Raw genomic sequence first — 25161 nt, 5'->3', positions numbered from 1 at the left:
CTTTTTTTAAAAAACAAACATTATAGTTTAAATTTTGTGTGATCCCAAAGTATTTTTCAGGCAATATGTGTAGTATAGGGAGCCATCACTGAAATGCAGACACCTCTAAGAAGGAATTCAGCAGCCATTTGTGACAGAAACATTTCACAACAGATTTCAGGAAGGTGAATAGATAATATTACTCATATTGTATCTGTAACAAATAGAAAAAATGGTGTATGTAGATGAGTGTAATTAGGTCATTGGATTATGGACCCAAAGTCCTACTGTCCCAACTTGAAATCCCTATGCAATGGATATTTTATATGGATCTCTGATTTGGCTGAAAAATTTGTAAAAACTGGTTAGGCAACTCCCTACTGGCTACACAGCTAAGTAACCTCATGCAAGTTGATTATTCCAGGAACGGTTGGCAATAACTTATCCTTGTGAAATTTGTTCAGTAGCTGCCAAGTTTGGATAATATGTGATTGTCAAGCTTCAGAGTATACCTTTCAAACTGCATGGCTTTCTCTATAGTTCTCACTAAAGCAATGCACAGGAGACGTGCTCGGTGGGTTCATGCACCACAAGTATACCTTGACTAGACTACCAGTGCAGGAGGGGTATATCAGGAGGCAGTGACTACTATAGCCCAGGGACTGCCAGAGCAACCACAGAATGACTATACAGTTACTTAGCAACCTGGCAGCAAGATATGTTGGAAGATACCATTTTCATATCACCTGTTTAAGGCTACTTTACTCTCACTTTGCATGGTGGGAGACAGAATTTGGCCTAGCATAACACTTGCCATTTTCATTTTTGTTAACATTATATTCTTATTTACACTTTTATCTGTGTTATTTTACCCACCAGAACCCTGAACACAACAATCCTCAGTTTTTTCAACAGATTCATTCTGGGAATTCTGTGTCTTAGTATTTTTTGTTGTTTCATTCATTTTAGGATTTTCAAGGAGACATTCTTAATCAACTAGACCCAAAAAAAGAAAAGAAAAAAGCACAGCTTATTAACTCAGCCTTCTGTGGTTCTGAATCCAGAGGAAAACAAAAAAAATGATGATAGGTTTAGAATATCTGACCTGTGAAAAAAGATTTTAAAACCTGGACATGTTTAGTCCTGAGAAAAGAAGACTTAACAAATATGTTAAGGGCTGTTATAAAGAGGATGGTGATCAATGGTATCTACTGAAGGTAGGGTAAGAAGTAATTTGCCTAATCTGCAGCAAGGAAGATTTAGGTTGTGTATTAGGGAAAACTTTCTAACTATAACAGTAGTTAAGTCAAGGTTTCTCAAACGGGGGTCGCCACTTGTGTAAGTCTCTTGGCCCGCGCCACTTCCAGCAGCTACCATTGGCCCAGAGCAGCGATCCACGGCCAGTGGGATCCGCGATTGGCCGGACCTGCGGGCGTGGCAGGTAAACACCCTGGCCCGGCCTGCTGGGGCTTTTCCCTATACAAGCTTTTCCCTGTTTGAGAAACCCTGACTTAAGTACTGGAATAGGCTTCCAAGGGAAGTTGTGGAGTCCCTGTCATTGAAGGTTTTTAAAAACAGGTTAGATGAACATTGTCAGGGATGGTCTAGGTATAAATGCTCCTACCTCAGAACAGGAGGCTGGACTAGATGACCTCTCAAAGTACCTTCCAGCCCTACATTTCTACAATAAGAGGAGTTCACACTTGGAAGAAGTTGGTGGCAATACATCACCCCTGGAGGTTCTGCTAGTGTGTGGCATATGGCTATGGCTACTGACACCAAAGGCTGTCTATTCAGCATCTGGCCTGGCCCTGGCCTTTCCTGGCTTGGATCCATCAGGGCTCTTTGCCAGCAATCTCCTAGTCCAGTCAGACGTACCACTTTTTGGCAGTGCAAGTTCATAGATTCTGCCACTTGTATTGCTGGAAGTCAGGGGTGGAAGCAAAAAACAAAGTACATAATGAGGCACGGTGGTTAAGGAGGTGTTACTGGCATTCAATTGGGATAAGCAACATAACTCACTTGTGGCTCAGACACATGTGTAATGTGGTTGTCCCAAACACATTCCAATAACACCACAGCATCACATCTGTCCATGTCTCTGCAGTGTCTACCATCAATCTGCCAATGGCACCTTTTCCATAAATGTAAATTTGTCTGTCTTCTTTGCCTCAGGGCCTCTGGCTACCCATACGTTTCTTTCCCTCTCCTAGTTTTCCAGGCACTCCAATTTCTACTCTTTATAATTATAACTGGTTGATTTAGTGAAGGTGTCTCTCTATGGAGTGGGTGCTGGCACAATGCTCTTGGGGAAGACAAAGTGAGGTTTACTTTATTGAACCCTTAGAACCAGATTCTGACACCTGGGTCAGTCCCCTAGCTGCCAGACCACGAATATCCTTGGGGCTGTGGGACAAAGGCTGAGGCAGTAACCTGTCCTCCATCCCTGTACTTTCAAATACTAGACTGAAATTCTGCCCTACAGTTCTTTTTTTCCCTATTAGCATAACCATGCAACACAGGGCTGGATTAGTCTCTACATTGTTCTTTAGACAATAAAGTGAGTCAAAGAGAAGTCAGATTTCAGACTTGGAGAGATCATAAACTCACACCAGTGAAGCAGAAAAGAATCTCCCAAGAAGTTTGAGCCACCTGTGTTCTTGATTTAAGGAAAGCTGCTTTCACTTCATTATTCCTTTTATTGATTTTAATTCATGCCGTTAGTCTTATATTGATCTCAGCTGTTCACCAGGGACATTTTCACTACAGTTTTTGTCTTTTTAACCAATAATTAAACACACACACACACACACACACCCTGTAACAGCAACAAGACACATAACAAACCACCAAATTAAACATTTTCTCTAGAGAGTGATTCCAAGGAGCAGTCACTTGCAATTTGCTTCTTTGTGCAATAGGCCAAGTTCTATCACTCTTCCTTAGGCTTATCTCTGGTTGCTGACACTTAGGGTACATCTGCACTGGAATAAAAGACCCACAGCATGGCTGCGAATGGCCTGGGTCAGCTGACTTGGGTAGCAGGGCTAAAAATTGCTGTATAGCCATTCAGGCTTAGGCTGGAGCCTGGGTTTTTGGACCCTCCCACCTCATGGAATCCTAGAGCTTGGGCTCTGACCTGAGCCTGAACATCTACACTGCAGTTTTACAGCCCCACAGCCAGAGCCCCATGAGCCCGAGTCAGCTGACCCTGGCCAGCCACAATTGTTTAATTGCTTTGTAGACATACCCTTAATAAATACACAAATAAGCATTAGAGATGGATGAACTCATGAAGATGAAATAGGAGCTCCCCTTCTCCTCCTGAGCCTCTACTTATTTTTAGATCGAAGCGCCATTTCCAAAGGCTTGAAATCTCACAGGAACATCTATTCTTGCTAGATTTTCAGCCCATTTGGGGGGACTCAGTAGATTCTGATAAGCATTCAATCCAGACTCTTAAGTCTTTTCAAGTTGCTCATACCTAATAATCATAATATTGGACTATTGATCTGTATTTCCTGCAAGAAGCAAGATAATAGTCTAATCCCCATATTCAGTCTAGAAGGTGAGTAGAAATGCCTATACTTCATTTCAGAACCTTTACTGACCAAACAAAACAGTTTTACTCTATGTATCTTGCATGCTCCCAACTCACCCATTTCCTTCTGCCTTCTACTGCATTTTCTTCCTAACGGGGAGAAGAGGGGTTAGTAATATAGCTGCTTCCAAAACAATGTTGTGTGCATCTATAATAATCAACATCTGTATTGCAAAGAGTCTATAAGTAACATCCTCTATTGTAGTTTTAGGGATCAAATTCTTTTGCGTCCAGATGAGACTGCACCCCCAGCTGATTTTTTTTCTTTAGTGCATTCAGCCACTGCAGTCTGTCTGGCAACTTCATTTCAATTAATTCCCTTAAGCGTCTTGTCTCTTAAGCTGCAGATCAGCACATTGCTCTTGTTGTCACTGTTTTGGCTAACAGTGGAAGTTAAAAAAAAAAATTGCCAGCTTCACCAGCCAAAGCCATTAATGCAAGTTTTATGCAAGTCCCGTTTGTGTTTGATATACTGTGCTAATTTATTTACAATTTGTACACGTCTTCTTTGCCCCAGTCAAACAGATGTGACATAAACAGTTTCGAAGGCATATTAACACTCTTTTAATACTTGAACTCTCATTTCCTTCTCTATGTATACCATCTCTATATCTATCTTGGTACTTATATAGCCCTATCCAGGGCCAGCTCCAGGCACCAGCTGAGCAAGCAGGTGCTTGGGGCGGCCAAGGGGAAGGGGCAGCACGTTGGGCTCTTCGGCGGCGGGTCCCTCGGTCCCTCTTGGAGGGAAGGACCAGCCGCCAAACTGCCGCCAAAGAAGAAAGCAGCGCGGTGGAGCTGCTGCTGATCGCAATCGCAGCTTTTTCTTTTTTCTTTTTTTTTTTGCCCCTTGGGGCAGCAAAAACCCTGGAGCCAGCCCTGGCCCTGTCATTATAATATCTGCATGCCTCCCAAACACTAATGTGTTTAACTTCACAACAACCCTGTTAAGTCTTGTCATCCCTATTTTACCGATGTGGAATTGAGGCATGGGGAAATTAAAGTGACTTGCCAAAAGAAGTCTGTGGCAGAGCTGGGGAAAGAACCTAGGTTTACTGAGTTCTAGCTCACTGCCTTAATCACAAGACCACGCTCCATTCTCTAAAGAGCAAATATAGCCTGTTGCAAGGGTTCGCAAACTTTTCCATAGCGGGCGCTGTTTTTAATAGACTGATTGCATACTGTCCCATCCCTTCTATATCTGCAACTGCAACATAATATCTCTGGGGTGAGAACAACAATTGTTTACCTGGAAGAATATTAGAAAAGTAATTAATGTATTCTAGCTGCCTTGAATGTAATTTAGTAGCTTTAGGGAAGAACAAAGAGCATGTCACTGGCCAGCCTTTGGTGGACCACCTGCAAGTGATCTGTAGACCATAGTTTGGGAATAAATAGCCTATTGTCTATCAAATCTGGTGTCCGTATAATCTGAAATTTTTTGAATATTCAGGACTTTGAAAAGTACTTTGGTGTCATAGTTCCAATCTGTTTGTTGCTATCTTCTTAGAAGATCATGCAGGTTCCCCTTTCCTGAGGCAATTCAACATGTGGAGGAGCGGTAAGAGAGTCAGTGGTATTGAGACATGGAGCCTTTCACTTCTATGCCACCCATTCAAATCCAGGCCAGCTCATTAGTGCCTGAAAGTCATTGTTATGTGATAGCTAATTGGTGGCACATGTGAAATAAGTAAATTATATCATTTTAGATCCTGCTAGATAGGTATCTACATCTCAGAAAACACTGTACTAATGGGCAGCCTCAGTTGAGAGACTGTAGACTGAACAGGTACCGGAAAGAGATGGTCCCTTTAAGCATTATGAGACTGGTCCAATGCATGCTGAGATCAATGGAAATATGACCACTGACTTCAGTAGGCCTTGGATCTGGCGCTTTGTCAGGTGACTAGTGTCATGAGTGCTGCCCATGTTGTACCTGTTGTGTTGATAAATAGAGGAATTAGGCTGGGTCTTTCACCCTGACAATTTGCTCTTTTCATGACCATGTACTTCACTGAACTTTAAAAATAACGCATTAATTAAATAAATAAAACAAATTTTGGCTTCTTGTAACCGGTAAAAATAATAAAAATCATCATTAAAAATATTTAGGAATTCTGCTCTTTTTAAAATTAGTTTTCAATGTTGCCGATAAACAGTCAATCATAAATACACGTTTGTTCCTATTTTACTTACTCTCCGTGTCGTATCAGCATATAACTATGAAGTTCTGGCTTTGGTAATTGTTGGGGTGCTAGCTGGTCATTTGGCTCATGTTCCAAAGGATCCTGAGAAGTCCTGTGTGCTTTACAGTACTGCTCATTTCTAAAGTGGCAACTCAGCTGTAGACTTTCCTTTAGCCAGAATCTATTCTACTAATAAAAACGGCATTCAAGCTGAACCCAAAGACTCATTATTTTTTATTATTTCATTGTTTCCTCCAAAATGGAGCATTTCTCCTTCTTGGAAAAACAAAAAACAATTGGTATAATTTAAAAAAAAAAATAGGTTCACCAGGAGTTAATTTTCATGCTCTTACTGTAAAAGTCTCTTCTGGATCAGAGTAATAAACCAATCTCACATATTTTTCACCTAAGATATTCACAATGTATGTTTTTTTCCTGAAGGATTGCTGTGACACGGAGTATAATTTTATTAGTGCATTATATGGTTTTTCTAGACTGCACAATTCAATTTCTCCTGGTCCCATTCTCTCCAGAAAATGGCTTGAACTCTGTTTCTTCAGACTGTGGGAAAAAAATGCAAACTCAAAAGAATTACATTAAGCTTGATGCGTGACAGTTCCAAGCCCCCTCCTTGATTGCTTTCATCGGTTCCCCTGAGATTTCCGAAGAGCTATTATTGCTGTTGCCTGCACATCTTATTACAATTACCAATAAATAGTATTAAAAATAGAATTTGTTTTCTTACAGTGTGTGGTGTAGCTCTAGATTGTAAATTAGTATTAAAACTCATGTTGCTTATTTAGTAGTCTCAAGATTTCCCAGTTTAGGGCTTTGCACTAAATTTTGACCTTGTGTCTCAATTTTCAATTTGCAGTTTTGCATATTGATACCCAATTATTTGATGACTGCTCCCTAAGAACGCATCTCATTGCTAATCCTGACATGAGCCGGGAGTCAGGGTTCATATACCCTCCCCAGAGCAGAGGGCCACCAGGACTTAATTTTCATGCTCTTACTGTAAAAGTCTCTTTTGGATCAGAGTAATAAACCAGTCTCACATATTTTCCCCTAAAGATATTCACAATGTGTGTTTTTTTCCTGAAGGATCGCTGTGGCACGGAGTGTAATTTTATTGGTGCATTATATGAATCCCACCGGCCTGCCTCCAACCCAGGTGATGCCTTTCTCCTTTTTCAGCAAGCTCTGGGGGATGGGAAATCCTTAAAAGAGCCACTAGCCTTTTCCCCCCGTGTCATGAACAGATAGTTAAGAGTTAATGTCTCTTTCACCTATAAAGGGTTAACAAGCTCAGTGAACCTGGTTGACACCTGACCAAAGAACCAATCAGGAGACAAGATGCTTTCAAATATGAGGGGAGGGAAGTTTTTGTTTTGTGCTGTTTTCTTTGTCCTCAGTTCTCTCTGGGGTCTGAGAGGGACCAATCTTTCTGAAAAAGTCTCTTCTATTCAATACTGTGAGTGCTAGATAGCAGGCGGATTAGGCATTTGTTTGTTTTCTTTATTGCATATGTGTAGTTTGCTGGAAGGATTTAAACTCTGTTTGCTGTAACTTGTATACTTAGGCTGGGAGGGGGAGTCCCTCTGGTCTAGGTGAAGCTGAAAGACCCTGTAACATTTTCCATCTTGATTTTACAGAGATAATTTTTACTTTTTTCTTTCTTTAATTAAAAGCTTTTCTTTTAAGAACCTGATTGATTTTTTTTTCTTGTGTGAGACCCCAGGGGACGGGGTCTGGACTCACCAGGGATTGGTGGGGAGGGGAAAGGAGAGAAGGGGGAGGGAAAGGATAATTTCTCTCTGTGTTAGGATCACTGTCTCTCTCTCAGGGAGAGTCTGAGAGGGGGAGAGAAGGAGGGGGGAAGGTGAATTTCCTCTCTGTTTTAAGATTCAAGAAGGTTGAATCACAGTGATCTCCCAGTGTAACCCAGAGAGGGGAAAATCTGGGAGGAAGAAAGGAGGGGGGGGGAATGGTTTATTTCCCTTTGTTTTAAGACCCAAGGGGTTTGGTCTTGGGTCGCCCAGGGAAGGTTTTGGGGAACAGAAAGTGTACCCAAACACTATATTTTGGGTTGGTGGCAGCGTGATACGATCTAAGCTAGGAATTAAGCTTAGAAGGGAACAGGCGGGTCCCCACTTTCTGGATGCTAAAGTTCAAAGTGGGAAAGGAGACCTGACACCCCCAGTCCAGACAAAGACTATGGCCTTTGAAGATGTGGAGGATACATTTTCCCCCCTTCGATACATAACAGTATATACTATTACTTTTTATAGTGACTGGTGTTGTATGTTCATATGCAGATAATTCTAATTTCTAACGCAGCAAAGCACAAGCAAGTACACTCAAAATGAATGGTAAAAGAGCACCCTTAAATTTCACCAGATAGGGTGAGTTAAATACAATGTCCTGGGCTTAACTCTGAATTTCCTTGCTTCTGGTTTGTGTCACAGCCTTAATAGTGCATAAAAAAGGGTGGTTTGATTTACTTATTTTTAACTGTCATTTAAAAAGATAAAAATATCCCTGATGTGTACAACAGTTGACTTTTGAGCAGTTTCACAGCACTCTCTTATCAATATAGTTGCAGACATTTGGAAAAAAGCAAAGTGTGTTCTGTAAATACAGATTAAAAATACACTCCATGCACTGGTGCTGGAACAGTTTTTGTAGTGGGGGTCCTGAGAGCCATTGAACAAAACTGTAAACTCTGTATATGATAGAAACCACTTCAAACCAGGGGGATGTGGCAGGTCCCCCAGCACCCCTAGTTCAAGCACCTCTGACTCCACTGACACCCGCCTGAGCTTTGAGAGGGTCTCATGTAAGTATATTCTATATGTGGGATCCAAAGCCTAGTGAAGTCAATGAAAAGTCTGCCACTGACTTCAATGCACTTTGGATGAGGCTCAAATGCAGCTTGTAAAAACTATAGTATTTAACCAGCAGGCAGGAAATATGTAAGTAGAAATTACTTGTGTATTTAAACGATGTTTAAGCTTCAAATAGTTAATAGTAATAAAACTGCTTTTTGAAAAGTCTGTTGGGGCTGAAACTGCAACATGCTGGGAATCTCACTGAAGGAGCTGTTGAGCACCATCAGCTGCCATTGAAATGAATAGGAGATGGGACCTCTCAGCCCCTTGAGGGGCTGAAACTCAGAATCTCAAAAGGTATTTAGGGGTCAAACTGACATGGATTTCAATGGGAGTTAGGCCTCTGGATACCTTTGAGGATCTGGGTCTGAATCCTCAATCCTGACATTCCCAAGCCACTACTGAAAGCTAACTCTGGGTGGATTTTTTTTTCAGAGGTGCATAAGCTTTGGCTCCTAAACAAGTTGATTCATTGACAGTAGAGAGAAGTCAACTGTGAACCTTTTTAAAAATGCCACTCTCTGTATTTTTCCCAGATGTCGACAGTGATTACATTGTATAAAAAGCTGCATGCCAAATTTAATTTTTCAAATAGTCATTTTTATTTATAGTAGTACTTTTAAAAAAAAGCTTCTTTAACCAGTAAGTCCATTAAGTACCTACATTAATTTATATCTGAACGGATCTTTCTGAATTGTTTCTGAATCAAAGTTCATCCCAGGGTCAGGACCTTGTGTGTCATGTTTTAGCTTGGAACACTTCTTTTTTTCAGTAAAGATATAGATTTCTGCAAAAACGGGTTTCATAATATAAACACTGACACAATCTTAACTAATGAAAGACAGCAGACAGGGACTACCTCTGAGATGGAGGACTATGAACGTACAATTGTTACTTATTTATCCTCCAGAGGAAAAAAGTGAAGGCATCAAATGAGTGGCTTGTACTTGAAAATTTTCAGTTCCTCTCTTCCTGTTTCTCAGTACTGCAGGTTGATGAAACCAGATGGGTTTCAAATAAGTGGCCTTGATACTAATAACGTAAGACTGATGTGTAATTACGTTTTCAATGATTCATCTGTATAACACCCTGGGTTATTTTACATAGGCAGCATCTGGTTCACATGTGCACTGTGATTATTCTCCTTTGATTGACATCTGTAGTGTCCTAATAAAGTCCCTGTTGGACAGATGTGTCATGCTGCCTTCTTCCTTAATGTGCTTGTACAAACAAAACGTCCTTTAGAACACCATGCTGAAGCTTGCAAAAAGAAAAGTCAGTCCTTTTTTGACAATAACTGTAGTTACTGGTCGCCAAGGAGTTGAAGACTCTGAAGGATCAATACTTCTTTTGCTGTTAGTGGTTTGAACTGTCATTTTAATATCCAGTTACACCTCTACCTCGATATAACACTGTCCTTGAGAGCCAAAAAATCTTACTGCATTATAGGTGAAACCATGTTATATTGAACTTGCTTTAATCCACTGGAGTGCGCAGCCCCCCCACTCCCCGGAGCACTGATTTACTGCATTGTATCCAAATTCATGTTATATCGGGTGGCGTTATATCAAGGTAGCAGTGTAGTACAGGTGAACTTCCATGAAACTATCCAGATTTACACTGATGTTCCATAATTGAGATCAGAATCTGGTTCAACACATAGACCCAAGAAGATTTTGTAAGGAAAACAATTTTAATTTTGTGTTGGAATGATTTTGTAATGCTGCTTTGATTCCAAATTGGCCTGAGAAGTGATCTTCTTTCACTACCTGTTTCCCACTAGGTCACCAGTTTGAATCTGGATGAGGTCACGTGACCAAAATCACTGATGTTTGTTTGGTATCCTGTGTAAAATAAGTGTGAGAGGTATCTGAATCCTGGAACACAAAAGAGACATCAAACACTGAATGGGCATGGAGACAAAACTGCCTGCTCATCTCTACTGTGACCTCTCCAGTCAGAATTGATGCACACTGGCACTGCAGTTTGAAGAAGCTTCAGCTGCTGACATCTGCGGCATTCATCCTCTCTGCAGTTTAGCCCTGAGGCCCATCAATCCAGCACTATTTATGAACGCTAAATTCACTGAAAAAATCAATAATAGGAACATTCATAATTAAAAAAGAAAGTTGATTGCAACATGCAACACTTATCAACTCATGTCTTGTAAAATCAAGTCCTCTATTTAGATATATTATCTGCAGTATGCCCAAAATTTTCAGTCCAAGATACTTAAAGCCATCTTTAAACAGTGACATAAAAGGATTTTCAGAGATATTTTTAGGGCTCTTAAACTTTAATTTCCTTGAAGCCTTTAAAGAAAATCTAATAATATATATACTTTCATGGGCTTTTGCTTCTGTATAATTACACAATGATTTTATTTACAAATGGATTAGAAAATGTGCATTAGCAAGGCTTACCGCTCACCCTTTGGAAGTTGAAGTTGTCCCTCTTCTAAGAGTTGGCTCTGTGTAGCTTCTCTTTTAAAAACATCAAAATCTCAGAGTGTCAGCATGGAGTCAGATATGGTTTTGGCCAGCTCCCATGCTATAGTTCCCTCCATTTGATCTTTTGGGACAGATCCTTAACTGGCATAACTGCATTGTAATCAATAGGGCTATGTTGATTTATACCACTTGAGCATCTAATGCTGTTTCTATGTAACTAAAGGTTTGGGGGAAATACCTGTATCAAAAAGAGGTAGGTAGGTGTGTGTGTGAGAGAGAGAGAGAGAGAGAGAGGGCTAATGAATCTTACTTTGAGTCTGGACCATTTAAAAAGAAGTAATAGAGAAGCTAGTTAGGAGAAATCTGTTATATATTATGTGAAATTCATGAAAGAAGTACAATGGTCCTGGTTAGTTGAGGTTTTGTTGTTTATGGAGACAGTACAATCCTTCCTAAAATTCCTAGGGTCCAGCACTCTTTGCAGCATCCAGCCAGGCAATGATGACCCAGTTCTTTGGTCTTTTGTTAAACTTTTTTGTTAAATGGTCATTGCTGATTTGGAGCTGTCTTCCCTGCTACAAGCACAGGGAACAAGACTGGCCTGAGGGCCAATTAGAGTTTTGGAGTGGATAGAGAAGTGAATCATTCTGAAGAGAATGGAGATCTTTTTTTGTGTGGTCCTTTTGACCTATAGAATAGTATGTCTTATAAATAATTGTTGTACAGCACTGGGAACTCCAGAGAGTTGCTCTTCTACATGCAAATAAATGAAAATCCATTATGATGAGTCCCTTCCTCCACCTAATGGGCATTTTAGTATGTCTACTTTTTAAAAAGAAAGATGTTAGAACCTCTTGCAGTATCAAAAGTGCTAAGAACAAGAAGGTTCTAAGAAGAGTGCCTTATGATAATTAACAGGTTAAATACACTCAGCTGGATTCTCAACCCCGTTTCCATCTCCTTTGCACCACCTGAGCAGCATGAAGGGGACATGATCCATTGGCAGCTGACGTAGGAGGTGGAAGAGATTTCTGAATTGGTGCAGAGCTGGTAGAGATGGCTCCTATCCTTCCCTCTTCCAACCCCTGGCTTAGGTGGCATGTCAAGAACAGGTGGCAATATGATGAAAATGGGAAGGGGACAAAGCCATCATCTTATTATAGCAGCTATTTACTCTATTCTCCCATCTACCACCCACCGGCTGCATTGTATCAATTTTACATTTTTTCCATGGATGTAATTTATTTTTCAGTGGGGGTGCGGTGTGTTGACCCTCCTCCCCCTACATATCTCCAGTGCTGCCATTTCATCACATTTCACTTCTGAAATTTACATAAGGATGTCAGTCTCCCTAGGTATGATCATACACATTTCAGGATTAATCAAAGGTCTGATCTGCCCACTATAGAAAAAATGAATTCTGGAGCTGAAGACAGGGCAGGAAGAGCATGGGTGAGTTTGAGTAGGGAAAGATGACATACAATTCTGTTGGATGCCAAAAGAATTCTAGGTGGAATTCAGACCCAGTACAAAATCCGTGCTGTATGTTATATCAGTTCTGTTTCCAGGTTTATTAAGAATGCACTGCTGCTTTCTGCATCCAGGTGAATGGTGTTGGTGAAAAATGTGTTTATAAGTCATATTGATGTATTATACTGACAACTCCATTGGATGTTGTGAAGGCCAAAAGTATAGCTGGGTTCAGAAAGGAATTAGCTAAGTTCATGGTCCACCTATTAGCCAAGATGGTCAGGAACATAACCTGATGCTCTATGTCCCCCTAAACTTTTGACTGCCAGAAGCTGAGACTGGACAATAGGGAATGATCACTCACAATTGCCCTGTTCTGTTCATTCCCTCTGAAGCATCTGTCATTTGCCAGTGTCAGAAGACAGAATACTGGGCTTGATGGGCCATTGGTCTGACTACTATGGCCATTCTTATGTTCTTAACTCAAACCTTATGAGAAGGTTTATTTAACCTAGGAACAGGTTTCGGACAGATGTCAGTTGTGTGTGTATAAAGTGGCTTTTTTTCCTTTTGATTTTGTTTTTTAAAGGAGCTTGTAGTTCAGCTCAGTGTTTGTGGGTTTACATCCTTCTGACAGCAGGTTTATTTTGAGGTACCCATTACTTTGTTTAATAGATATAGGGTTACCCTGCTCTGTTAGTACAAGGTGACCTTATATCAGAGAAACACTGGTCTTCTGCTCTTAAAAGTGAATTTATTTTTATTTTTTAATTATTATTTATAAAGTATTAACTGTAAGTTAAGTACTGTAGAGGAAAGTGCAAAGACATCATTTCTATCCAAAGAGTGAGTCTAAGGCTTCGATCCAAGAAGGCATTTAAGCACATGTTTAACTTTAAGCATGTGCTTAGTTCCCATGGAAGTCAATGGGAATACGTGCTTAAGTGCTTTCCTGAGTTAAGGATTCGGTGACACAAACAAAAATCAAAAAGATTGAGGCATGGAAGAAGAAATGCAGTTTCAAGGCTAGATTTCAAAACTAGTCCTTATTACTGGATTTCCTGCAGCTTTGGGAGCTTTATTTCTCTGATTGTACTGAGCAAGAAACAATGAAAACCAGAACTTATTTTAAAACTTTTCCTAGTGGGTGATTAGTGCTCATGACCCCCGGTTGTGTTGACACTATGCAGCACACGACATGGGCCTGACAGTGAGTGGTCATTGAGCAGGTGTTTGGGAGCGGATAGGCATGCAGTGAACCTTCCCTTTACCACACACAGCTGGGCATGGGCTGTTCCCAATAGCAGCCCCGACTCTCTCTCTGTTCTGGGGAGTGCAGGGACTCCTGTTTCCCTCCCAGATCAGGACACCAAAATCAGGTGGGCAAGAGGCTGTGTCGTGGCCCGATCCTGTGGAGTAGGGTTGGCACAATGAGGGCAGCAATCTATTTTATCCACCACTATGGAACAGACTGGCCACCCTCAGTGTGCGTGGAGGAGTACTCAGTCACAGTCCTGCGGCTCTTCTCCAGGGACACTGAAGCTCTATTTTGTCTCTTCACAGGCCTGTGGCTTAAATGTCATGGCCTAGCCCCATGTGAATAATGACATTTCAGCAGCAAAATAGTAATTAATTTCAATCTGAAGTCATCTGTGTCAGTAAGGAGCTGAACTGTGATAATGAGGCATTAAATACCTACGGTAAAGGATACTTCAGTACCAAATCCAAGTTGTGATCTATTCAGTAGCAAGGGTTAGCTAGTTTCCCACTGCCACACAATTCAATAGCACACCACACTGACCTTCCTGGGGACAGCTGAGCTTGCTCTGACAGGGTCATGGAGTGGATCTGTGCATGCTCTGGACTGGCTTGGAGGGACTGGAAGTCTTGTATAAATGTGGTCCCCGTCCACTACTGAACCCCTACCTAAGTCCAAAGCAGAGCCTATGTATTCTGGTCCTTTTTCACTGCTCTGGAAGCATGAAGTCTGCTGCTCTGAAAGCATGGAGACAGCCCCACCAGGGTGCTGATATTTGCTCTGTTTCCTCTATTCTCCTCAAACTGGCCTCGGTTCTTTAGCTTTGAGGTCCTGCATGTACTTCCTGGTTCTCAGCTAGAAGCTTCATCTTTGGGCCATGTGGACCTTTCAAGTGTCTTCACGGCTGATTGTGAATTGGCCAGACCAAAATCTACCAACGGGTATTGTGCCTATTCATAGTCTCCCTTGCATCATCTCTCAGTGCCCAGTGAGGCAGGGTCATACACTCCGCCCTTGAGCAAGGCAAATAGTTGGGCAGTGCATAGAAGCTACATGGTTGCTCAAGGGGATTGTGTCTGCCCCATCTCAGAATTTCGAGGTGCTATGTCTGGCCAGGCTGAACAGCTCCTTCTCTTTATCACAGAGGAATCTTAGACCAGAATTTGGCCTTTACTATAGTATATAAATGTAAATGTGATGAAATCAACTACAGGACCAATCATGAAAAATGAATTTTAAAGTTTAAACTGATGAATTTATAATTCAATGGTTTTATAAAAGCTCTTAATTCCTAAGAAAACTACAGTTTTCCTGCGGTTATGACTTTTGTGGTTATGCCTTAGGAATTGGATTCTTAATTTTTTCATCTGTAGACAGTGGCTGCTAATATATTTCTCAAACTAGGTGTGTGGTCTAGTTTATTTAAGTAAAAACAATTTTAAGTAGAAATGAACCACAGAAATATATGCTACTTGTCTCAAACAAACATGATTTCATTTTTATTTGTTACATCTATTTCTTAGTTTTTAAAGCAAGCATTTATTAGTAAGCAATCATAAGTGTGTTTGATCAGATAAAAGATCCATCAGTATGTTTATTTTACCCCCTAGGATATTTATTAATTTGTAGTTTATACTGAGGTAAGGACCAGTGAAATCATTGGGAATTTTGCCATCAAGCAAGATCCGGTCTTTTTAAAAAGCATTGACATTGTTGTTCATTTAGGAGAAGTGTTGTCTAAACAGCAATTAATAAAGCTTGTGTATAGAGTTCGTAGGATCCTTTACACATTTATAATGTTTTCAGATTAAATTATGAAATAGCTGCTTATGAATGTTATATGAACCAATCTTGACAAGAACTAAGAGGTATATGAATGTCATATTAGTGTAATGGATGTGCCAGTTAGCTTCTGCAGCAACCTGTAAATCTGTTTTCATCATTTTGAAGTGATTCCCAGCTCATCCTGCCCCTTTTACAAGGATAGTTTTAGAAAGTTCATTCTATGTACATCATTTAAATGTAGCTCCTGCACTGATAGTTTACCTTTCCATGGAACAAAGAGTGGCGCGTGCAAGGGCTTGCCTTAAATTTTGTTTGTTGGGAAACTTCCAGATTCATCATACTCTCTATAATGGTTATGATGAATGCAGGTGCAGTCTGGCTTGCAGCCAAAGGTTGAGGCTGATTAAGAGATATTGATTCCCTGTCTGAACATTAGATTTGTGGTTTCTGCCTTGAATATATCAGTCATTAACCATGTAATTCAACAAGTTCATAATAATCTGTTCTGCTGACCTTAGCTGGGACTACATGGGATATTTTCTCAGTGAACTAAGTATGGGATGACATGCAGATGCACTCCCCCCAAGAAGTGTTCCAGGAGGGAGATGGATAATTCTTTGCGGTGGGAGTATTTTGCTACAGCCATTTCTTGAGCAAAGCATACTCTCCACTTTCCCATTACATCACAACTCTGCTGGCTGGTGTGCTGGGGGTATGGAGAACTCTCACCTGTGTAGCTGTATTGGAATTGGACACAATCTGAACCCTGGTGCTCAGTGAGCCCACAACAACATTTGGATTGTCCGCTGGGAAAAAACTGTTTATAATGGACACACATACTGGCAGTTTAAATTAAACTTGCTAGTGATTTGTCTCTACTAAGAGTTACTGTTACCTTGATGTTACAGTGATGAATGTGTTACAGATGGTAAGGTAGCTAGATATAGAAGTATTCTCCACTCACACCAGTGTATCTCAGTGGAGTTACTCCTGATTTACACTGGTGTGAATGAAAGGAAAGCTGAGTCAAGCATTTAAAATGCCATTTTAAAGTTGCATTGAATTAGAGATTATCCACGTTTAAATGAAACATCTTGGTATGTTTCTTATACCCCAAATAAACTTTTTTGCTTCATTTTCATAGTAAAAGTTAAGCAGAAATCAATTATTTGGCTTTGAACATCTTATTTAAAACTTAAATGTCATATGACTTAACTAATACATTCGTCATTCTACCATTTCCAGAAAGGGACTTTTTCCAACTTTGTTCGTTCATCCTTTCCCTGAGCTGATGAAATTACATCCAAAACTACTGAACTCTGTAGAATTAATGTTCAGTTTCTTTACTGGCACATGTTGAGGGGAGAACTCACCAACAGTAATTTCTGGGGCTGCTGGTTTCAACCAGAAAGCTTCTCAGGACTCCAGAAGAGGGTTTCTCACTTTATAAGGTCAATTGGAAATTTATGGCTTAATTTTCACTTTCCTTCCAGGAACAAATGCCAGAACAGACAAAACCTGGAAAATGACTGCTTGGAAGTGTGCTGAAATCATTAGTGCTGCCAAAACCTAAACCGGGTTCTTGAGAAGTTTTTCTTTAAATAAATAAAAAAAATTGTAATGACTGCCTTATACCTTATAATCCTTGGAACCCTTACCAGGGAGAACAGTTGATCATATTTAAGTTACATGTGAACTCCACTTTATCTACTTTACATTTTTAAATTCAGCTATGAAAAAAATGTCCTGTGAATAGCACTCTAGATGCATTTATTTATTTAAGATGTTTTCACCTCCCCTCATCATATTGTCTTTGTCTTCATAGATTCATAGATTCTAGGACTGGAAGCGACCTTGAGAAGTCATCGAGTCCAGTCCCCTGCCCTCATGGCAGGACCAAATATTGTCTAGACCATCCCTGATAGACATTTATCTAACCTACTCTTAAATATCTCCAGAGATGGAGATTCCACAGCCTCCCTAGGCAATTTATTCCAGTGTTTAACCACCCTGACAGTTAGGAAGTTTTTCCTAATGTCCATCCTAAACCTCTCTTGCTGCAGTTTAAGCCCATTGCTTTTTGTTCTGTCTTTAGAGGCTAAGGTGAACAAGCTTTCTCCCTCCTCCTGATGACACTCATTTAGATACCTGAAAACTGCTATCATGTCCCCTCTCCATCTTCTCTTTTCCAAACTAAACAAACCCAATTCTTTCAGCCTTTCTTCGTAGGTCCTGTTCTCAAGACCTTTAATCATTCTTGTTGCTTTTCTCTGGACCCTTTCCAATTTCTGCACATCTTTCTTGAAATGCGGTGCCTGGAACTGGACATAATACTCCAGTTGAGGCCTAACCAGCGCAGAATAGAGCGGAAGAATAACTTCTCGTGTCTTGCTCACAACACACCTGTTAATGCATCCCAGAATCACGTTTGCTTTTTTTGCAACAGCATCACACTGTTGACTCAGATTTAGCTTGTGGTCCACTATAACCCCTAGATCCCTTTCTGCCATACTCCTTCCTAGACAGTCTCTTTCCATTTTGTATGTGTGAAACTGATTTTTCCTTCCTAAGCGGAGCACTTTGCATTTGTCTTTGTTAAACTTCATTCTGTTTACCTTAGACCATTTTGCCAATTTGTCCAGATCATTTTGAATTATGACCCTGTCCTCCAAAGCAACCCCTCCCAGTTTGGTATCATCTGCAAACTTAATAAGTGTACTTTCTATGCCAATATCTAAGTCCTTGATGAAGATATTGAACAGAGCCATCACTTTTGAATTTCTCTCTCTCCTAGGCAATCAATATGATGCCTCTGTTTTCTTTAACTAAGAACTTACACTAAGGGTAGATTCTGTCATTGTAGGCTGAGGATCTTAGACATAGCCAAAAGAGGTGGGCGGCTTTCACCTATGCCTTTACTCTAAACTTCTTTCCTAATGCTCCTTCCTTAGTAATGATAGTTTTTTTCCAGATGGGACCATCTATGAAGCCACCATTAAGACATGAGACTGTTGATAAATCAAAGAATCAGTTTGCCTCTTGGAACTAAATGTTGCCTCTGTAACACAAATTTTGCTCCTAACTTTTGTTCTGTTAGATGCAATGTGGCTATATTTTTACTCTTTGAGATTTCATACCTTTGTTTAAACTTTAATATTAAAACGAATACTAATTTTCTGTTTGTGGGCTACTACTGCCACCTACTTTTTATGATGACTCCAAAGAAAGTATATATTAAATCAAATTTTCCTCTAACATTATTAATTTCTGATGCTATTAATAGGCCATTCTTTGTCAATCAATAAAAAATAAAATGTTGTAAAAAATTGTTAACGAAACATCACGAACAAAGAAAAGTATCAGAGGGTAGCCGTGTTAGTCTGGATCTGTAAAAGCAGCAAAGAATCCTGTGGCACCTTATAGACTAACAGACGTTTTGGAGCATGAGCTTTCGTGGGTGAATACCCACTTCCTCAGATGCATCTGAGGAAGTGGGTATTCACCCACGAAAGCTCATGCTCCAAAACGTCTGTTAGTCTATAAACAAAGAAAAGGCATCCCCAAACCTTTGAAATTGAAAATTTCAGCCCCACTCTGAGATGCAACCCCACATCTTTAGGACTGGGGAAGACCTCTCCTTTCTTAGCAAAATGTTACCTTCTGATATTAAATAGTTAAGAAAATAACCTAAGGAAAAGCTGAGGCCATCAGGATTCAGGGACACAAGTACATCTCCAAAATTGATTACATTTTCTAGGAAAACATTTTAAAATATTAACTTACTGCAATATTTATTGCTTCAAATCCCATGTTAGAAGCCAGAACAAAACCATTAATATAAGTGTCAACATACCCTGGTGGGTGGATAAACCAACATAGCTAAGTACAAGTACTTTGCATGTTCCCAGCATATGCAAATGATATGTTAAGATTAGCAGTTGTGCCAATTTGGCTGCCTTTGACCTGATTTTATTCCAGTGCAAATAAAAATATTTAATTCCTTGCCGCTGGAAAGCTCTTTTGAATAATGGTATTTGCAGCAGTTACACAAAAAATGTTTCTCTATTTCAGCCTCCTTCAGATCTTACAAAATGAAATTGGCTGAGTGCTCCATCAGGAACTGTGTTGCAGGGAACTCCTGTGTGATTGCAGGGGTCTGTGTGAACAAACCTGTGTGAACAAAGGAATAGTTAAGTCACTTCAAATAAATGGCATTTATTGAATCCCATTGCATAGAAGAAAATGCTTTTATCAGCAGGTTATACAATGCCATTGTACTACACTGCTATGCAGTGTTGTGCTAGTATGTCAAGTAGTGTAGTGCATCTGTATCTTCTGTCTTGTGGCTCATCCTCAGCTGTGGAAAGGAATATCCAGTAATTCATCTACTTTCTTCCCAATTGTGTGTTCAAACCTCAGCTGATGTAAATTGGCAGAGCTCCAGTGACGTTAATAGAGCTCTGCTGATTTACACCTGCTGCAAATCTGGCCTCCTGTTTGAACGTATTGTCAGGAAATATGAAGTTATCTCATTGAGTTAGCAGTTTTCCAGCTGCATTAATAGAGTTTAAGTTTCCCAAAAGGCAAGTCTTCAATAAGTGATCCAACACTCTCTTTGAAACTTGGGGAAATTAAGGCCCAGATCCTGCAAACTGCACCACACAGGAGAACTCCTGTGCCTAGTGCAGGACCCAGTGACTTCAGTGGGACTCTATGTAGACATAAGGGTCCCCAGTTGCCTAAGGTTGTAAATATAGTCCCTAATTCCTGCATAAATCCAGGACTATACTGAAATTTGACTTAGTTGCTCTTTGCAATGTTGTTGTAGTTGCAATGTTGGTCCCAGGATATTAGAAAGTCAAGCTGGGTGAGGTTATATCTTTCATTGGACCAACTTCTGTTCAGTAGTTACATATATTTCAAGTGATCATTCAAGGTGAAGTGGCTAGATAACATCTATGTAGTCACAGGAAGAAAAAAAAGGAGGGGAGGGAGGAGATAGTCAGTGGGTTATAAATTGTTGTAATAAGCCATAAATCCAGTGTCTCTAAGTCCTTTATTTTTTGCGTCTAGCAAAGTTATGAATTTAAGCTCCCAGACTCATCTTTTGAAGGTGTTGTACAAGTTTCCTTTGAGGATGAGGACTGACAGTTCAAATATAGAGTGATCATTTTGTTCACCCACAGGTGATATGGTGTTTTTGTCTTTTATTAATTTTCTGTGTGAGTTCATTCAAGAGTGTAATAATTGTCTCATTTTCACCCACATAGTTGTTATTAGGGCATTTGGTGCATTGGATGAGTTGCCCTTTATCAGAATCTCTCCATGGCTTTATTTCAGAAGAAACCAGTCCACGTTATTGCTCAGAATTTTGAATTACACACCTTCAGTTATATTATTGGGCAGGCTATCCTTCACCATTGTATCCATTTTGGTCAGATTGAGGCAGGACCAGTCCTGATTTTGTGCCCTGCACAGCACAGAGCATACTGCAGGCACTTAAATAATCTCAGTGCATATATGAATCACATAGTTTTAAAGCCAAAATTCAGTTTTGCATATGAGTCTTACTTATAAGAAAAGTATTTCCTCTGTATGCCTAATGCTTTCAGTTTACACACTTCACACACTTGGTATTGTCATTTCAGCAGTTTAACTGTTGTTACAAAAACACAGAGGCATCAGTAGCACCATTAAATTAAAATTAATCAGTAGCCAGGTTCTTCATCTCATGACCTATTTTGTTTAATCTAATTTGTACCACTTTTTTGTTTTGTTTTGTTATTGAATGTAAAGATTTCTGCAAGGGATTTATAAGTCTGATTTTAAGTTTAATGTCTAAAACAATTAGTTTATATATGGAGCATACAATTATTGTTGAAGTTAACACTGATGGCCTATTTTCAAGCCTGTAGTTTTAAATTAATTTTTAAAGTAGATATGGATAGTGGATAGCTAGGAATTCAGACTCAACATGTATGCAATCCTGTACTGGACTTAGTGGTATAATAGTTTAAATGAACCCAGTGATGAAAGGACAGTGCATTTTCAACAGGCAAACTTAGATATCACAGCATACATAAAGAAGAATAAAACACTAATTGGATGACTGCTAATGAACAACTGGTATCTGAATAAATCTGACTGCTTGATCCTACTGGTCAGAGATTATGGGCTATGCGGCTGATTCATGTGCCCTTCCTCTACAATTAGTTCCACTGACTTCGACTGAAACACAGCTCTGTCTGTCCTTCACCACATATGACCAGACTACCACCATGAGGATAACCTAATGCTTGGATGAGGTCAGCTCATGGATGAAGAATAGCTGGTTGAAGCTAAATCTGAGCAAGACAGATGTGATACTGGTGGGTAAAGGAAAGTATTTTGAAGAATTTACAGCCATGGATTAGTCTCTTTTGGTTGAAGATTACACACCCACAATTGGTAAAGTCAGTCTGTAATTTAGGAGTGCTCTTGGATTCCTTGCTGACATTAAGCCCTCACATAGCAGCATTTAATGCTTTGTGCCATCTTCAGTTGGCTAGAAGACTTCATCCCATCCTGGCAGATGATGATTTGGTCTCAGTTATACAGACTTTTGTCACCTCCTGTCTTGACTATAGCAATAAAATATACCTGGGCATGAAGCCACCAGCACTTAGGAAACTCCAGGTACAGAACTCTGCAGCTTGTCTCCTCAGCAACATTAGCTACCACAAACACATCAAACCTGTCCTCCCTCTCTGTGCTGATTTCCCATGGAATATCGAGTTCAAGATTTTGGTCCTTATCTTCAAAGCACTCAATAAGCTGGGCCCAGTTTATCTAAAGGTTTTCCTGAAATTCTGGGATGAACAGTGTAGTCAGTAATTCTGTTCCTTAGGCACAATGAAACTTTCTACCGTAAGGGTAAAACTCATCTGTGTGCGAGACAGAACTTTCCCAGGGAGCTGATCTGAGGCTGAGAATAAACTCCCACAGCAGCAAAGAACATTCACAAACCTCACCACTTTCCATTGCAAATGCAAAGTGCAATTCTTCGAGCTTGTCCTCTCTAACATAAAGGCAGAGTAGTGTGTACCTTTACAAACAAACAAACAAACAAACACACCACTAAAACAAAACACTACATTGCACACACAATTGTCCCCCGGGAAGAGGTTGAGAGAGAATGAACCACAGATGTTAGTTACATCACTTAATGCACTAATCTGAGGTGCTGAGATACTGTGATGATGAGGGCAGTATAAGAAGCTATGTAGAACAGAATAATGCAGTCCTAAATTTTTTGCTAGAGCTCCATGTGCCTTTCACCTGTGCATGAGCAAAATGTCCATGAAGACACATGCACCCATGGATCAAAAGTGTAACCACCCGTATACTAACATAAAACTTCAAACATGGAATGCACACGAGTAGAGGTCAGGGACTAAAAGTTATGCCTAAATGCCAAAATTTTGGACAACAGGCACAATTCAAACATTAGGGAATGAGAAAGGAGCAATTAACTCTCCATCATTCTGTGTGATAGCAGGAATGGCTATCAATAGACCTACCATGAAACCAACATAAATATTGCACAGCTACCTCTACATTTCTTTCCTTTCTTTACTCTATCAAATTCTTCATGGTGGCTCTGCAGGTGGAGTTGTAATTTTCAGCGTCCTTAGTGTCATGACAAATTAAACAGAAATGCAACTAGAGATTAAATAATTATAAGATTATATTTCATCAGCTTGTTTTGCCAATGACATCTCAGCAAGTAACTAGTATGATTTATAAAGGACAGTCAAAGGATGTATTCATCCTATGCTGAGTCTTAACAAAAAGTCTTAGAAGAGACTATTAAAGGATTAACTTCCCGTCGTGTGTTTTGTATCTGTTTTTTTAATTATGTAGCTAAATTTCTTTCAAATAAATTTCTTTTCTTTACATTTCCAGACTTGATCCTGCTCCATCAAAGGCATCAGACAAGCACCCGTCAGATGTGTCATCACTGGAAACTCAGAAAAACACTGCTGAGCCAGAGGACCTCTTTGATAAAATCTAACTAGGCTTTTTTTCTGTTTTTGCTGAGAAACTATCAGAACAAAATTCCTGTTCAACACAAGCTGCTAAACCATTAAGTTTAATTACACATTGAGTTGAAGCCATTATTCAGAGAAGGTTATTTGTGAATGAGGATGGCACATTATTCTAGCCTATCTGTATAATCACATCAGTTATCAAAATCCATCAGTCTGGACATTCCAGCTCTTTGACCTGATCCTTAGATTGATTCGCGTGACTTCGATGAGTCCTTAAAATCACAGGCCCTATGCTACCATCTCCAGTGTAGGGAGTGCGTCTGGGGAAAGAGGGCATGGCCAGGAGATCTCTACACTCTCAGCAATCCTTGGCTGCTCTACATAACACTGGGGACCTGCTGGTAGCTTAAAGCCACCTTATAGTTGGCCTCCCCATCTCACCATCGCCCCCTTTCCTGAGCTGCACAAAGCACAGCTCAGGGACTGGACTGTTCTCTGCATTATAGAGGTGTTTATTCTAAAAGAATTAGTTTAGAAGTTGTACTTTGTGATGGAAAACACCTGTGTAAGTTTAATTTATGGCTGTTCCTTAAAGCTTTTGAAGGCCACTTTTCTAGCATGAACATAACTTCAGTATGCACTCTGAGATGTATTTTTGGCTTTGGGAGTGAAATGACTGTAAGTTGATATTGTCAATTTTTTCTAACATATTGAATATTGTCAAAATAATTATTCTTCTGTACCGAGACAGTTGACATAGCCTTTTAAAATAGTCATTTATGTAACGCTGTACTGATTTTTCTCAAGGTGATTTTTAAAAACAATAAATGCATTTAGAAAAAAGACACCTTTCCTGGATTTTTTGGTTTATTTGCTTGCTTTTATTTTTCAGGTTGGGAGCCGTAAATGTAAAGGGGTTAGTTGGCAAAGTTAAATGGCCTACATTTTCCTGTCTGAGAAAGCCACATTCATTTGTGTTACAGATTTAAGACCTTATCCTGCATGCCTACATGGCAATGGGCTAACATAAGTGTGTAAAGTTAACTATGGACTTCAGTTTTTGCAGGATCTGGGCCTTGCAAAGGCAGGGCCTGCTCCAACTCCCATTTAAGTTAACAGCAACCAGATCATTTGTCCCGCAAAGGTTCTGGTACAGCAAAGTATTTAAGAATACATAGTCTCATTGAAATCAATAGGACTACTCACATGATTAAAATTAAGAACTTATTCAATGCTTTGCTGGACTGAAGTCTGTGCATTAATTCAAATTTCAGTGGGAACTGTTGGGTGCTCAGCATTTTTGAAAAACCAGCTACTCACACTCTGATTCTGCAAATACTTGTGCATGTGCTTAACTATAAGCACGTGAGTAATTGCTCATGTGCTTAAAATTAATCACCTGTTTAAGTGTTTGCAAGTTTGGAGCCTAAATGAGGATTTAAGAGTCTAACTTAAGACCCCCATTTTTGAAAAACTTTTCCATAACATTTGAAACTCACACTGGGCTTTAG

The 25161-nt window shown here is 39.9% G+C and overlaps 1 protein-coding gene across 8 annotated transcripts in view; it reads left to right on the top strand.

Moving 5' to 3' along the window:
• XRCC4 (X-ray repair cross complementing 4) overlaps positions 1 to 24479 on the top strand; it is a 279215-nt gene extending 254736 nt beyond the window's left edge. For 6 of the 8 annotated variants that reach the window (XM_030565725.1, XM_030565727.1, XM_030565721.1 and 3 more), the window contains one exon: positions 23565 to 24479. In XM_030565725.1, the coding sequence (XP_030421585.1) occupies positions 23565 to 23673 (109 nt within the window). In that variant the 3' untranslated portion in view covers positions 23674 to 24479. Of the gene's footprint in view, positions 1 to 6870; positions 6941 to 23564 lie in introns of all 8 variants that reach the window. The other 2 variants (XM_030565728.1, XM_030565726.1) reach the window with 1 other exon arrangement.
• Positions 24480 to 25161: the final 682 nt, after the last annotated feature.

Source organism: Gopherus evgoodei, chromosome 6 (genome assembly GCF_007399415.2).
Source record: "Gopherus evgoodei ecotype Sinaloan lineage chromosome 6, rGopEvg1_v1.p, whole genome shotgun sequence".
Taxonomy (NCBI): domain Eukaryota; kingdom Metazoa; phylum Chordata; order Testudines; family Testudinidae; genus Gopherus; species Gopherus evgoodei.
This window is presented reverse-complemented; position numbering and strand designations above follow the sequence as displayed.